This window comes from Papio anubis, chromosome 15 (assembly GCF_008728515.1).
Source record: "Papio anubis isolate 15944 chromosome 15, Panubis1.0, whole genome shotgun sequence".
In the NCBI taxonomy this organism is placed as follows: domain Eukaryota; kingdom Metazoa; phylum Chordata; class Mammalia; order Primates; family Cercopithecidae; genus Papio; species Papio anubis.
In genome coordinates, this window is record NC_044990.1 from 4,471,399 (window position 1) to 4,487,467 (window position 16,069).

Sequence of the window (16,069 nt, forward strand, 5' to 3'; positions counted from 1 at the left end):
TGAGGTCAGGGGTTCGAGCTGAAATGAAAGCTATTATAACTTTCTAAAAAAAATAAACAACAGTTGATTAATTCTTTGTTTATTGTAAGGATTAGTGCACAGTTACAATTATAAACTACAATTTCCAAAATTTAAAGTAATTATGTTTTGTTCCACATAAACTCCCAACCAAAAAAAATTTTTTTCACTATTGATTCTGAAATATTTTGATCACAACTGAAAGAGACTTCTCTTTAGTTGACCTTTCCTGGTTCAGGTTCTTATCAGATAAGTACATTTCGATGATCACTTTATTTACGTCTCCATTCATCTTAGACTCGGTTTTTAGTTTTTGCCTGAGTTTTAATAAACATTGATGTTGTTTTCTTCATTAAAGTCTGAAGTCACTCTTCATGGAAGGAATGATTTAAAACTCATCTTTTCCAGATTAAAGAGAAGGAAGAAGCCCAGCGAGAGTACCGAGAAGCCGTGACCCAGGGCCATGGCGCTTACCTGATGAGTCAGGATGCTCCGGTATGGCGTGGTGTGCGCGCCGTGTGCGTACAGGAAAGGGAAAGAGACTTAGAACAGGATTTGAACTATGAAATTCATGCTAGAGGCTGAGATAATTTACACTGCTGTAGGCCCCAGAGTTTCGCTTGCTCTAAGTAAGGGGAAGCCACGCCAGTCAGACCCATTTGACTTATCTGAACCAAGGAGGAAACGGCGTCAGTAATTCCAGACAAACAGGAAGAGCTAGGCCTGTCATTGGGAACCGAGTTTTCCAGACGGAATGACAGAGAAAACGATAACATTTGAGGTATATAACTTTCATCTGCTGATAAGAGTGTGATACATTGGCTGGGCGCAATGACTCACACCTTAATCCCAGCACTTAGAGAGGCTGAGGTGGGCGGATCACCTGAGGGCAGGAATTCGAGACCACCCTGGCCAACTTGGTGAAACCCCATCTTACTAAAAATATAAAAATTAGCTGGGCGTGGTGGCAGGCACCTGTAGTCCCAGCTACTGGAGAGGCTGCAGCAGAATTGCTTGAACCCGCGGGGCGGAGGTTGCAGTGAGCCAAAATTGTGCCATTGCACTCCAGCCTGGGCGACAAGAGTAAAACTCTGCCTCAAAAAAAAAGAAGAATGTGATATGTTTACAGTTTTCCTGGAAGTAAGCTCACCCAACAGATGGTCCAATCATAAAGCAGGGAGGCATTTCTGCCGGGTCCTACTTGGGCCCAGTTCCTGTGCTTTTAGGTGATTCGCTTTAGCAGGGACGTGACCTGGACAGCGTGGAAGTGGGAACAGCTGGCAGGTCCAGTGGACTACTTCCCTTAAATATCAGGTGTTTTCACGAGGCCTCTGGCAGGTGCTAGATTGCGTGTAGTCAGTGTCTAACTCTAGTGCAGGTATTTTAGTTGTTTTTGCAGATGGGGCCATATGTTTGAGTATCGCCTCTGAGGGTGACACATGGCCATGGTGTTCTGAAAATTTAACATTTGCTGGGGCTAGGGGCACATTCAAGATTAATATAGATCTAAGGGGTAAATTATTGGTCTTGACATCTAAGATATCCACTTGCAGGATGGGAATAGGCAATGAAGAGGTGATTATTGAACAGTTAACAATGCTAGCTCTACATATGGCCGAACTGTGTGTATAGAAGCCCGGGGTTCATTTGAGAGGCTGCCACTTAATATCAGGGTGTCTTCCTATGTGAGTTGGTAAATGTTTCCTCCTAAATACTTAAATATTTCCCTAGGAATATAGTCCACAAGAAAACAGTCTTCACAAGAGATATTACCTGTGGGTAAAGTCTGATCAGAACTATTGCTAACCCAAGCCTTCAGGTCTCCCAGAATGTGTTTGACATCTTGTGACTATAATGTTCTCATATCATATGGTATTCATGTGTTGTTATATAAATACCATATATGCCAGGTGTATAACAATACCATGTGTTGTTATATAAATACCTGTAATCCCAGCACTTTGGGAGGCCAGGGCGGGAGGATCACTTGAACCCAGGAGTTTGAGGCTGCAGTGAGCTGTGTTAACAACACTACACACCAACCTGGGCAACAGAGCAAGATCCTGTCTCTAAACAAACAAACAAATCTTAGCTTAGGAATCCCTCCATCTAAGCTTTTCCTGCCTTCCCCCAGGAAAGACCCGTGGTTTCATTTTCCCATGGCCACCTGGACATATTTGTCTTATAACTCTTAATATACTGTTTGTAAAGATAGAGGTCTAGTTTTTTTTTTTTTTTTTTTTTTTTTGAGACGGAGTCTCGCGCTGTGTCACCCAGGCTGGAGTGCAGTGGCGCGATCTCGGCTCACTGCAAGCTCCGCCTCCCAGGTTCACGCCATTCTCCTGCCTCAGCCTCCGAGTAGCTGGGACTACAGGCGCCCGCCACCACGCCCGGCTAGTTTTTTGTATTTTTAGTAGAGACGGGGTTTCACCATGTTAGCCAGGATGGTCTCGATCTCCTGACCTCGTGATCCACCCGCCTCGGCCTCCCAAAGTGCTGGGATTACAGGCTTGAGCCACCGCGCCCGGCCTGAGGTCTAGCTTTTAATCCCCAATATTTAAGTGTGGAAGTAACAGAAAAGGATACTTAATGGTAAAATAAAGAGAAAATTGTGGTGCTGAAACCAAGGATGAAGACAGTGCCCGCCTAGGACGACTTGTATCCTCCTCATTGCCAGATTAAATGGCAATGTGTCCAAGACTTCAATTTATGTGACTATTTGATGATTTTCTCCTTTTCAAAACATCTAGACTGACTTGTCACCATAACCCTATACTATCTATATAGCATACTATTGAATTTTGCTGCTTTATCCAATCTGATAGTTTCTGCACTTTGTATTGTTTAGGTCATTTTTATTTAATACAATTACTAATCTGGTCAGATTTATATCTACGATCTTGCTAGTTGTTTTCTATTTGTACCATTTGTTCTTTGTTCCTTTCCCTCTCTCTTCCTACTTTCTCTTGTATTGTTTTTTAAATGATTCCATTGTATCTCCATTATTGGCTTATTAATTCCATCTTTTATTTATTTATTTATTTATTTATTTATTTATTTATTTATTTTTTGAGACAGAGTCTCACTCTCACCCAGGCTGGAGTGCAGTGGCGTAATTTTGGCTCACTGCAACCTCTGCCTCCCAGTTTGAGCGATTCTCCTGCCCCAGCCTCCCAAGTAGCTGGGACTACAGGCACACACCACGACACCCAGCTAATTTTTGTATTTTTAGTAGAGATAGGGTTTCACCATGTTGGCCAGGCTGGTCTCAAACCCCTAACCTCAAGTGATCCTCCTGCCTCTGCCTCCCAAAGTGCTGGGATTACAGACATGAGCCACCGCGCCCGGCCAGTTATATCTCTCTTAAAAAGTTTTGATTGTTGGCCAGGTGTGGTTGCTCATGCCTGTAATCCCAACACTTTGGGAGGCTGAGATAGATGGATCACTTGAGCCCAGGAGTTCAAGACCAGCTTGGGCGACATGGTAAAACCCCAAATCTACAAAAAATACAAAAATTAGCTGGGTGTGGTGATGCATGCCTGTAGTCCCAGCTACTTAAGGGGCTGAGGTGGGAGGATTACTTGAGCCTGAGAAGTCGAGGCCACAATGAGCCACAATGGTGCCACTGCACAGCCTGAGCAACAAAGTGAGACCCTGTCTCAAAAAATAAAAAAATTAAAGTTTTGATTGTTGCTCCAAAGCCACATGTTAAATATATGTTAAATATGGTAACCACTTATTATATGTGGATATTTACATTTAAGTATAAAATAAAATGTTTCATGTGGCCAGTGGCTATCTTATTACTTAGTGCATAGATAGAATATTTTTATCATCATAGAAAGTTACATTGGTCAGCACTGCTTTAGGGTTTACTACTATATACATCTTTAACTTACCACATACAGCCTACAATATTATACTACTACGTACGTAAGAACCTTACAACCAGAATACATTACATTACAACCAGTATACGTTCATTTCTTTTTTCCCATATCCTTTGTGATATTGTCGTCATGTATTTTATTTCTTCATATATTATAAATCCTACAATGTGTTGTTATATATTCAACTATTCTTTTTTTTTAAGTTGTGGGATACATGTGCAGGACATGCAGGTTTGTTACATAGGTAAACGTGTGCCATGGAGGTTTGCTGCACCTGTCAACCCCTCACCCAGGTATTAAGCCCCACATGCATTAGCTGTTTATCCTGATGCTCTCCCTCCCCCAGCCCCCCAACAAGCCCCAGTGTGTATTGTTCCCCTCCCTGTGTCCATGTGTTCTCATTGTTGAGCTCCCACTTATAAGTAAGAACATCCTGCGTTTAGTTTTGTGTTCCTGTGTTAGTTTGTGAGGATAATGGCTTCCAGTTTCATCCATGTTCCTGCAAAGGACATGGTCTCATTCCTTTTTATGGCTGCATGGTATTCCATGGTACACAGGTACCACATTTTCTTTATCCAGTCTATCATTGATGGGCATTTGGGTTGATTCTGTGTCTTTGCTTTTGTGAATAGTGCTGCAACGAATATACACGTGCATGTATCTTTATAATGGAATGATTTATATTCCTCTGGGTATATACCCAGTAATAGGATTGGTGGGTCAAGTGGTATTTCTGGTTCTAGGTCTTTGAGGAAGACCACACTGTCTTCCACAATGGTTGAACTAATTTACATTCCCACCAACAGACTAAAAGCATTCCTATTTCTCCACAGCCTTGCCAGCATCTGTTGTTTCTTGATTTTTTAACAATTGCCATTCTGCCTGGCATGAGATGGTATCTCATTGTGGTTTTGATTTGCATTTCTCTAATGATTAGTGATGTTGAGTTTTTTTTCTTATTTTTTTTGGCCACATAAATGTGTTCTTTTGAGAAGTGTCTGTTCATGTCCTTTGCCCACTGTTTAATGGGGTTTTTTTTTTTTTTTTTCTCGTAAATTTGTTTAAGTTTCTTGTAGATTCTGGATATTAGACCTTTGTCAGATGGATAGATTGCAAAAATTTTCTCTCATTCTGTAGGCTGTCTGGTCACTCTGATGAGAGTTTGTTTTGCTGTGCAGAAGCTCTTTAGTTTAATTAGATCCCATTTGTCAGTTTTTTGCTTTTGCTGCAATTGCTTTTGATGTTTTCCTCATAAAATCTTTGACCGTGCCTATGTCCTGAATGGTATTGCCTAGATTTTCTTCTAGAATTTTTAGAGTTTTTGGTTTTATATTTAAGTCTTTAATCCATGTTGAATTATTTTTTGTGTAAGTTTAAGGAAGGGGTCCAGTTTTAATTTTCTGCATATGGCTAGCCAGTTTTCCCAGCACCATTCATTAAATAGGGAATCCTTTCCCCATTGCTTGTTTTTGTCAGGTTTGTTGAAGATCAGACAGTTGTAGATGTGTGGTGTTACTTCTGAGATCTCTATTCTGTTCCGTTGGTCTATATGTCTATTTTTGTACTTGTACCATGCTGTTTTGTTTACTGTAGCCTTATAGTATAGTGTGAAGTCTGGTAGTGTGATGCCTCCAGCTTTGTTCTTTTTGCTTAGGATTGTCTTGGCAATACAGGCTCTTTTTTGGTTCCGTATGAATTTTAACCTAGTGTTTTCTAATTCTGTGAAGAATGTCAATGGTAATTTAATGGGAGTAGCGTTGAAGCTATACATTACTTTGGGCAGTATGGGCATTTTCATGATGTTTATTCTTCCTATCCATGAGCATGGATGTTTTTCCATTTGTTTGTGTCCTGTCTGATTGCCTTGAGCAGTGGTTTATAGTTCTCCTTGAAGAGGTCCTTCACTTCCCTTGTTAGCTGTATTCCTATGTGTTTTATTCTCTTTGTAGCAATTGTGAATGGGAGTTCATTCATGATTTGCTTCTCTGCTTGTCTGTTGTTGGTGTATAGGAATGCTTGTGACTTTTGCACGTTGATTTTGTATCCTGAGATTTTGCTGAAGTTGCTTATCAGCTTAAGAAGCTTTTGGGGCCGGGCGCAGTGGCTCAAGCCTGTAATCCCAGCACTTTGGGAGGCGGAGACGGGCGGATCACGAGGTCAGGAGATCGAGACCATGCTGGCTAACACGGTGAAACCCCGTCTCTACTAAAAATACAAGAAATTTAGCCGGGCGAGGTGGCGGGCGCCTGTAGTCCCAGCTACTCGGGAGGCTGAGGCAGGAGAATGGTGTGAACCCGGGAGGCAGAGCTTGCAGTGAGCCGAGATCGCACCACTGCACTCCAGCCTGGGGCACAGAGCAAGACTTCGTCTCAAAAAAAAAAAAAAAAAAGAAGCTTTTGGGCTGAGACAATGGGGTTTTCTAGATATGCGATCTTGTCATCTGCAAACAGAGGTAGTTTGACTTCCTCTCTTCCTATTTGAATAATCTTTATTTTCTTTATCTTGCCTGATTCCCCTGGCCAGAACTTTGAATACTATATTGAATAGGAGTGGTGAGAGAAGGCATCCTTGTGTTGTGCTGGTTTTCAAGGGGAATGCTTCCAGCTTTTGACCAGTCAGTATGATATTGGCTGTGGGTTTGTCATTAATGGCTCTTATTATTTTGAGATATGTTCCATGAATACCTAGTTAACTGAGAGTTTTTAACATAAAGGGTTGTTGAATTGTACAAAGACCTTTTCTGTGTCGAGTGAGGTAATCATGTGGCTTTTGTCTTTAGTTCTGTTTATGTAATGATCAACTATATTTTAAAGCAATTAAAAATAAGGGGAAATGTCTCTACGTTTATTCTCATTTTTACCGTTTCTGGTGCTCTTCATTTCTTTGTACAGATACAAAGAAATCTTCCTTCTGTTTGAAGAGTTTTCTTTATTTTCTTTTTCTGATGCAAGTGTGCTAGCGAGGAGTGCTTTTATCTTTTATCTCACAAAATCTTTCACCTTCATTTTTGAAAAATATTTTTTTGCTGAGTATGGGATTCTAGGTGACAGTTTATTTGTTTTCCTTTCAGCATTTTAAATATGTTGCTTTATTTTCTTCTGGCTTATATGGTTTCTGACCAGAAGTTAGCTCTAATTCTTGTGTTGTTCTTCTATATGTGAAGGTATCTTTTTTCTCAAGCTATCTTCAATATTCTCTTTATCTTTGGTTTTCAGTAGTTTGACTATGATGTGTTTATGTTATTTTTAAAATGTATTGCTTATTTTGCTTGGATTTCTCTGAGTTTGGATTGTCTCACATTCATTTTGGGACAGTCTTGACCCTTATCTATTGAAATATTTCTTCTCCCTCATTCTCTCTGTCTCTTTCTCCTTCTGAGACTTCAATACATATATGTTAGACCATATTTGATATTGCACCACAGCTTTTGGAGCTCTGTGTTTTCACTTTTATTTCTTGTTGCATTTTATTTTGGATAATTTCTATTGACCTAGTTTCAAGTTCATTCATTCTTTTCTCAGCTATTGTCAGTCAGCTGATAGGCTTGTCAAATCCTTCAACTTTGATAGTGTATTTGTTTCTAGCATTTTTGACATTTAAAAATATAATTCCGTCTCTCTAATGAAAGGTTCCATCTGTTCATATGTATTCCTCACGTTTTCTGTATGTTTTTTCATATATTAATCATAGTCCTGTCTGTGGCAGTGTCATGGTTATCTCTGGATCTGCCTGTCATTTTTTCCTTGCTTTTTAAAAATGTGTGTATTTTGGAATTTGTGATTGAATGTTGGACATTGTGCGTAAAAGAAGAAGAGAGACTGAAATAAATGGCATTTATGCCCAGAAATGGCAACTCCTATTCTTTCAGACTAGTGCAGGGGTTGAAGAGCTGAAGGGGCTGAAGAGCTGAGTTTGAGTTCTGCTGTTGTTATCAGTACTCTCTGTTGTTACTATTCCTCTCGGTCTCAAATTCCTCTAGTGGTGGACTGCCACTACCTTGTGCCTCTTGGGTCCTGGATCCAGAACTATTCTCATTGAGGCTCATTCTCTGCCCCCAGCTTTCAGCAGACCCTGCACACTGTCCGACAGAGGTGGTTACAGCCACTCTTCCCCTCCGCCAGTGCTAGGCTGCCGTTGCTTGATGTGCTGTACTAGGCTCCTGGTGGGGCAGGGGCATTCTTCTGGTTCATCCTCAGTCTTAGGCAGGGCCTGCAGTCCTGGACCTTAGGGTGGGAACTTCTTAGCACTTCTGTTCGTTGTCCTACCTTAGTGGCAGCCACATTCTGCCTTGTGTCTGTTAAGAGTTGTTTGGGGGACAGTTTCCTGCCTTTCCTCCAGTTGTAGCAATCCCTGCTTTGTACTAGCGCAGGGTCCTGGGCCTAGGAGGGTGTCATCCCCTGCCCCATGGGGAGGTGGCTGTTCCTCTCTGAAGCAGTGGAACAGAAAAGAAAATAAAGAAAACTCTTCAAGCACCTGGGCACAGGGCTAGTAAGGAAGGCTTCTGATCGATCCCTGGTTTATTTCTGCCCCTTCCCCGCAGCTCTGGAAGTGAGAGTTTGCTGCCCCTCCTCCAGCAGCCGGAGGCTTTTGCTTCATGTGGGGAAAGGATCCAGGGAAGTGGCCCCAGTACCTCCCACACACCTGCTCCACTGAGAGGTGCTCCCTCTTGGTCTCCTGTCCTGCCCAGCCTTTCCAGTGGGCCCAGTGGAAGGCTGTGGGGATGTGGGGAAATGCCTGTGAGAGAATGCAAACTCCCCTTGGGTCAGGAGCTCCCAATTCTAAACCAGCAAGCTCACCCACCCTCAGCCGGGAGGAGTTCACACAGTTCCTGTGTCCCATCTGTCCCCTCTTTGGAATTCAGTTTTCTTGGTTGATGAGTTCAAGACAAGTTATGATTTTGTAGATTGCCTGGTGTGTTATAACAGAAGTGACATTATCTGCATCCATCTATATCCTGCCCAGAAACAGAACTGCAATCCCACTCTATTTAAAGTGGCAGTCTCTCAAATGAACCCCAGGTGTTTATACATACATTTATTTTACGGGCTAGCACTATTAAGTATTTAATAATCACCTCTTTATTATTTAATTCCATCCTGTAAATGGATGTCTTTGATGTCAAAAGTAACAATTTAACCTTTAAGCCTAAATTAATTCTAATCTAAATATAGAAAATTTTCATGATAGTGTGGTCAATTAGAATGGTGAACATAGTTGGGGATGTTGAGAGGATCTCTGCGTAGTTATCAGAAAAAATGCATCTAGCCTCTTTTTTCTGCACTAGCTAGTCATGGGGTTGTATAGTGATTATCAACATCCCATTAAAAGAAAGCTGAAGACTTTTTATTTAAAAATAACATGATAGGCCGGGCGCGGTGGCTCAAGCCTGTAATCCCAGCACTTTGGGAGGCCGAGGCGGGCGGATCACGAGGTCAGGAGATCGAGACCATCCTGGCTAACATGGTGAAACCCCGTCTCTACTAAAAATACAAAAAAAACTAGCCGGGCGTGGTGGTGGGCGCCTGTAGTCCCAGCTACTCGGAGGCTGAGGCAGGAGAATGGCCTGAACCTGGGAGGCGGAGCTTGCAGTGAGCCGAGATCGCGCCACTGCACTCCAGCCTGGGTGACACAGCGCGAGACTCCGTCTCAAAAAAAAAAAAAAAAAAAAAAAAAAATAACATGATAGTCTGGGTGTGGTAGCTCACACCTGTAATCCCAGCACTTTGGGAGCACAAGGTGGGTCACTTGAGGCCTGGAGTTTGAGACCAGCCTGGGCAACCCCATCTGTACAAAACTATTTAAAAATCAGCCAGGCATGGTGGTGCGTGTCTGTAGTCCCAGCTACTTAGGAGGATGGCTTAGACCTGGGGTTTCAAGGCTACATTAAGCTATGACTGCACCACTGCCCTCCAGCCTGGATGACAGAGCAAGATCCTATCTCTAAAAAATAAATAAATAAAAATAAAAATAACATGAGAAATTACCATAGGGTAAAACAATTAAGCAAGGGCCAAGCTTAGAAAAAACTGCCCTGTTCTACAGCTGCTGGCAAAAGTGGTGTTGGGTGCCGTGGAGGTCAGGGAGGGTCTTCAAGAAAGGGCTTTGTGGAGGCTGTCTGTGCAGCAGGGCCCACTTGTGCAGGGAGCTCACACATCGGAGCCCCCGGGGCAGAGTCCATGAGTGCCTCTTCCCAGTTCAGCTGCCAAGGGGGCCCCTCTCCGTCTGCCTGCCGCAGACATCACCCTGTTCCCATCACTGGTAAATGGCTCCAGGATTCTCTGCTAGCCTCACCAATGTGTCTTTTAGGTTTTATTACTGTTTTTCTGAGGAAGAATTTGGCAGGTTGTTGTTCAAGTTCCTTAAGAAGTACATGGAGTTAGCTGGCATATAATGAGTATGCTTTCAAGTTGCGCACTAAGTCATATGTTTCTGTTTCAGGATGTTTTTACTGTAAGTGTTGGAAACTTACCCCCTAAGGCTAAGGTTCTTATAAAAATTACCTACATCACAGAACTCAGCATCCTGGGCACTGTTGGTGTCTTCTTCATGCCCGCCACCGTAGCGCCCTGGCAACAGGACAAGGCTTTGAATGAAAACCTTCAGGTTTGTACGCATAAAATTTGAAAAAGCATTTTGGCAGCAGTGGAGGGAGGGTAGTGGAGGGCTGTGGAGGAATTTACGCGTGGGGAGAAAAGCATGTAAAATAATCTTTTAGGCATAAAGTCAATTTTACTGACATGCATTTAGATACATTATGTGTATAAAATGAAAAGAATAACAGATACAGATATGATCAATAAGCATATTGTTATTCTGCTTAATCACTCAAAACATGTTATATCTGTAGTGCATGTTCATCATGAAGAACTAGGTAAGCACAGAGAATACAAATAAGCCAGAATAAGAAAATTAAAATCATCCTTTATCCCATCGCCCAGAGATAGCTACTAGTTAATGCTTTGGTATATCCCTCCAAACTTCCTACTTTGTATGTACAGCACATGTATAAAATGTGTGTGTGTGTGTATATACACACAGACATATGTAGAGTTTAAAATCTCTGTCAAAATGGTCAGTTGTATTTTAGAAGTTCCTGTCATTCCATGAGCAAACTTTCTGTGTTTCTCTACTTGAAAGTGAAACCAGCTGTCTTGCTGACAGTTGTGTCCTTGCCAAGATTACATTCAGTTTAGAGTCTCATTGTGAAACTTAATATATGCTTAGTTATACAAATATGTTTTTCTTTTAACAGGATACAGTAGAGAAGATTTGTATAAAGGAAATAGGAACAAAGCAAAGGTTAGTACCTAAAATATAAAACCTGTCAATTAATCATTCAATGTATATTAGTTTTCTGGTTTAAATTTCCATTTAGAATTGTTTGAAATAATTTCAGATAGAAATTTCAGATCATAGACTGAGACAACTTTCTCTTCATTTTTGGTAGCTTCTCTTTGACTGTGTCTATTGAGATGCCATATGTGATTGAATTCATTTTCAGTGATACACATGAACTGAAACAAAAGGTTAGTGCATCTTTTATTTGTTAAGAGCTCTTATTTTAACCCTACTTTTATCTTATCAAAGCAATGCATACACGTGGTTTCAAAGTGAAATAATGCTAACAAAAGCTTCTAACAAGCAGCAGCAGTCCTGCCCCTGATTCTTCCCAGACCAGTTTCCAGAGACAGTGAATCACTTGGAATATTTGAGGTATTTCTTTCATTTTGCCTCCAATTTTTAAATATTAATTTTTAATGATTTTTCTTGATTCACCTGTTTCAGAAATTATCTTTTGACTTCCTGTTATGGAAGTTGGATGTGTAGCTCTTGCCCCCTCCACCCACCTCACTCCCTACTTTTCCGCTCCCCTTTATTCCAAAAGACCTGTTTCACAATAGTCAGTGTTTATTATGTAAATGATGTTTATCACTGAGCCAAGAAATGTATAATATTATGAGTTTTCTTGTTTGTTTTGTTTTGTTTTTTGAGACAGGGTCTTGTATCTGTCACCCAGACTAGAGTACAATGGTGCAGTCATGGCTCACTTCATCCTTGACCTCCTTGGCTCAAACAATCCTCCTGCTTCAGGCTCCTGAGTAGCTAGGGCTACAGGCCTGTGCCACCACACCTGGCTAATAAAAAGAAAAAAAAAGATTGTAGAGACAGGGTCTCACCATGTTGCCCAGGCTTATCTCAAACTCCTGGGCTCAAGGGATCCTTATCTGATGTGCCATCTGCTATACCCAGATAAGTCTAACTGAATGGGCAGATCTATAATCTTTGGATCCGGGGTTTGAGACTGTCTCACACGTACCTAAATTTGACTGTGTGAATCAACCTTAGGATTGCAGAAGGGTGACTAATATGCTCATGGTCTTCTAAAACCTGCATTTTGTTATTTTGGTTTCTTTGTTTTGTTTTGTTTTGTGTGTGTGCGTGTGTGTATTTTTTTTTTTTAGACGGAGTTTTGCTCTTGTTACCCAGGCTGAAGTGCAGTGGGTGCGATGTTGGCTCACTGCAACCTCCACCTCCTGGGTTCAAGCGATTCTCCTACCTCAGCCTCCTGAGTAGCTGGGATGACAGGTGCCCACCACCACACCCAGCTAATTTTTTGTATTTTTAGTAGAGACAGGGTTTCGCCAGGCTGGCCTCAAACTCCTGACCTCAGGTGATCCACCCGCCTCGGCCTCCCAAAACGCTGAAATTACAGGCATGAGCCACCACGCCCAGCCTATATTTCATTATTTTGGAATTTACCACTACTTTGTTGATTCTTTTTTTTGAGATGGAGTCTCAGCTTGTTGCCCAGGCTGGTGCAGTGGGCTTGATCTCAGCTCTCACTGCAAGCTCTGCCTCCTGGTTTACGCCATTCTTCTGCTCAGCCTCCCGAGTAGCTGGGACTCAGGCACCCCACCTCGGCCTCGGGCTAGTTTTTTTGTACTTTTTTTAGTAGGGATGGGGTGTCACCAGGAAAGAAGCCAGGATGGTCTCAATCCTGACCTTGATCCTGGGCCCCTGCCTCGGCCTTCCAAAGTGCTGGGATTACAGGCTTGAGCCACCGCGCCCGGCCTTTGTTGATTCTTAATAGAGTTATGTAAGCTATGCAAGGGTTTGCTCCGTGACAGGTAAGTGCAGACTGCTAATATGGTGTTACTCCGTTACTCACCTTGTTGTGGTGGTGTTTGTTTTGCAGCGCACAGACTGCAAAGCTGTCATCAGTACCATGGAAGGCAGCTCGTTAGACAGCAGTGGATTTTCTCTCCACATCGGTTTGTCTGATGCCTATCTCCCAAGAATGTGGGTTGAAAAACATCCAGAAAAAGAAAGCGAGGTATACTTCTTTTTACTTAGAAATAGGAGACGCTATTGAAAAAACGTTTCAGAATAAGTTGGTTAAACTTGCAAATTATTGATTGTCTTGAAAAACTAGCATTACAAAATGAACTCTCACATCCCAAGATTCTACAAATAAAAATATTTATGATATCAAGTATTCCAAACTTCTGACGTTTCGTCCAAAACCCTTATGTGGATGATTTGCCTGTACATATTGGCATTTTTACCTTAAGCTCCACCAAAAGAACATGTTCTATCAGACATTACATTGGGTATTCTGTATACTTTTTATACTTTTAAAATACTGATACTGGAAAAACAAATAAGCAATTACTTGTGGTTGGTAATAAGATCATTTTGTGTGGCTGTGACAAAGAGTCTCTTCCTAAGTTAAAATGAAAATAGAAACTTAGGCCAGGTGCAGTGGCTCACACCTGTAATCCCAGCACTTTGGGAGGCCAAGGCAGGTGGATCACTTGAGCCCAGGAGTTTGAAACCAGGCTGGGAAACATAGTGAGACCTTGTCTCTATAAAAAATTAAGAAAAAAAATTAGCCAGCTGTGGTCACACACACCTGTGGTTTCAGCTTCTCAGGAGGCTGAGGCAGGGCGATCGCTTGAGTCCAGGAGGTTGAGGTTAAAGTGAACTGTGATCGTGCCACTGCATGCCAGCCTGGACAACAGAGGGGGAGACCCTGTGTCAAAAAAAAAGGAAACTTATGTGATAGTAGTTAAGTATTGGTTAATTAATGGAACAAAAGTTATGTGTGTGTATTTTAGTAATCACAATGGCATGTATATTCCTCTTAGAATAGTGTGTATGAGATATACATATATATATATATATTTCTTCTATAATGTTGATGCTATATGATTTTTCAGATATTAATTCTTGACCTCTCAGAAGTTTATGTCTTCTCCATTGGAAACTCCCAGTTCTAACATTCTACTTTTGACTGGAACTCCTAGTAGGCCATCTTGTTGTTAATTACATCTCATTCTTTCATTTTTATAGCATTAGTTTACCTCACTAGAAAGTTTTGGAGTTTTCTAAGTAGACCTTTTCCAGTTGAAGTGACAAGAAGCTCCAGTCCAGCACCTTCTTTCTTCTTTCAGGCTTGCATGCTTGTCTTTCAACCTGATCTTGATGTCCACCTCCCTGACCTAGCCAATGAGAGCGAAGTGATTATTTGTCTCGACTGCTCCAGTTCCATGGAGGGTGTGACATTTTTGCAAGCCAAGCAAATTGCCTTGCATGCGCTGTCCTTGGTGGGTGAGAAGCACAAAGTAAACATTATCCAGTTCGGCACAGGTGAGTGCGCTTTGGCCCTGGTCCTGCGTGTGCTTCCCCGACATGTGAATCACGCTCTGTAGAACTGACAGCTGTGGGTGCCTGATCCCGCCTGTGCAGTGAGGAGCAGCCTAGTATGAAACTGAAGAACAAGAGCTCTGGAGCTGGACCCCCTAGGTCCAGATCCAGCTGTACCACTCACAGGCTCTGTGTCACCTTGGGTGTGCTACTTGAACTTCTGGTGCCTCCGTTTCCTCATCTGCGATCTGAGGATAATTGTCCCTAACTCACAGTGTTGCTGTGAGGAGGATTGAGCTAATATATGTAAAGGATTTTTAAACTGTGCCTGTTCCACAGTAAGTGAGATATAAATGCTACTATTGCATTAGCAACTGAACCAAATGCAAAACCCTTGGTCTGTTGAGTAGGTCCCAAGTCTAAGGACAAAACACTTGCCATCAGCACAGTCATAGAAAATCTGGAAGGAATGGTCTCAGGAAGCATCCAGCCAGCACCGCTAGAAGGGAGGTAGTGCCACCCTCCAGGTGGGGCCCAGGGACATCTCAGCCACCAGAAGGCAGCACCTCTGGGATAAGAGGTGCGTAGAGTGGACTGAGGGGACAGTCCTGTCCTATTGATTCTTATCCTCTGTGCCATCCAGCAGAAGGCCCAGCCCCTTTTCCCCAGAGGTACGGTCTTCTGCTGCTGCTGGGACCGAGGTCGGATAAGCATGGGGAGTGCAAAGGGCATGAGCAGAGACTGTGGCCTTCCAGCGGCCAAGCTGCTCAGGCCATTGCAATGCCCTGCACCTTTGCACAAGCGATCTGCATGTACACATGGAATTCGACTCAACATTTTGCATAGTAAAGCACCACAGTTTGATGCTCTATGATGTGTTATTTAGAAAAATCGTGTGGTGATTTTTTTCTTTTTTTGAGACAGAGTCTTGCTTTGTTGCCCAGGCTGGAATGCGGTGGTGCGATCTCAGCTCACTGCAACCTCTACCTCCTGGCCTCAGCCTCCCCACTGGCTGGGATTACAGGTGCCCACCACCACACCCAGCTAATTTTTGTATTTTTACCAGACACAGGGTTTCACCATGTTGACCAGGGCTGGTCTTGAACTCCTGACCTCAGGTGATGCACCCACGTCGGCCTCCCAAAGTGCTGGGATTGCAGGCATGAGCCACCATGCCTGGCCTATGGCGAATCTTTTGTATGTTAAAATTATCAAACAGTTTTCTAAAAAGGAAGATACACACATAAATATATAACATCCTTTACGACAGCCGTGATGGTATGAAGTAACATGATTGTTTGTTAGTGGTCAAGCAAGTGAACGTGTGGAAGCAGCACCTCATACTGATCTTATTACACAGGTTACAAGGAGTTATTTTCGTATCCTAAGCATATCACCAGCAATATCGCGGCAACAGAGTTCATCATGGTGAGTGCAAGAGGCTTCCTGTGTCTCTTGGGTCTTTTCCTACCACGCTTTAGGGGGATCTCCAGGGCTTAGGCCCCTCAAGCCAT

At 42.5% G+C, this 16,069-nt stretch overlaps 1 protein-coding gene across 1 annotated transcript in view; it reads left to right on the forward strand.

The window, feature by feature from the left end:
• The window catches only part of PARP4 (poly(ADP-ribose) polymerase family member 4), a 93,314-nt gene that overhangs the window by 38,907 nt on the left and 38,338 nt on the right, over positions 1 to 16,069 (forward strand). Inside the window, exons 17-23 of the mRNA XM_003913681.5 lie at positions 427 to 513; positions 10,347 to 10,511; positions 11,161 to 11,207; positions 11,356 to 11,434; positions 13,105 to 13,242; positions 14,363 to 14,558; positions 15,916 to 15,983. Coding sequence (XP_003913730.2) covers positions 427 to 513; positions 10,347 to 10,511; positions 11,161 to 11,207; positions 11,356 to 11,434; positions 13,105 to 13,242; positions 14,363 to 14,558; positions 15,916 to 15,983 — 780 coding nt within the window. The remainder of the gene's footprint in view (positions 1 to 426; positions 514 to 10,346; positions 10,512 to 11,160; positions 11,208 to 11,355; positions 11,435 to 13,104; positions 13,243 to 14,362; positions 14,559 to 15,915; positions 15,984 to 16,069) is intronic.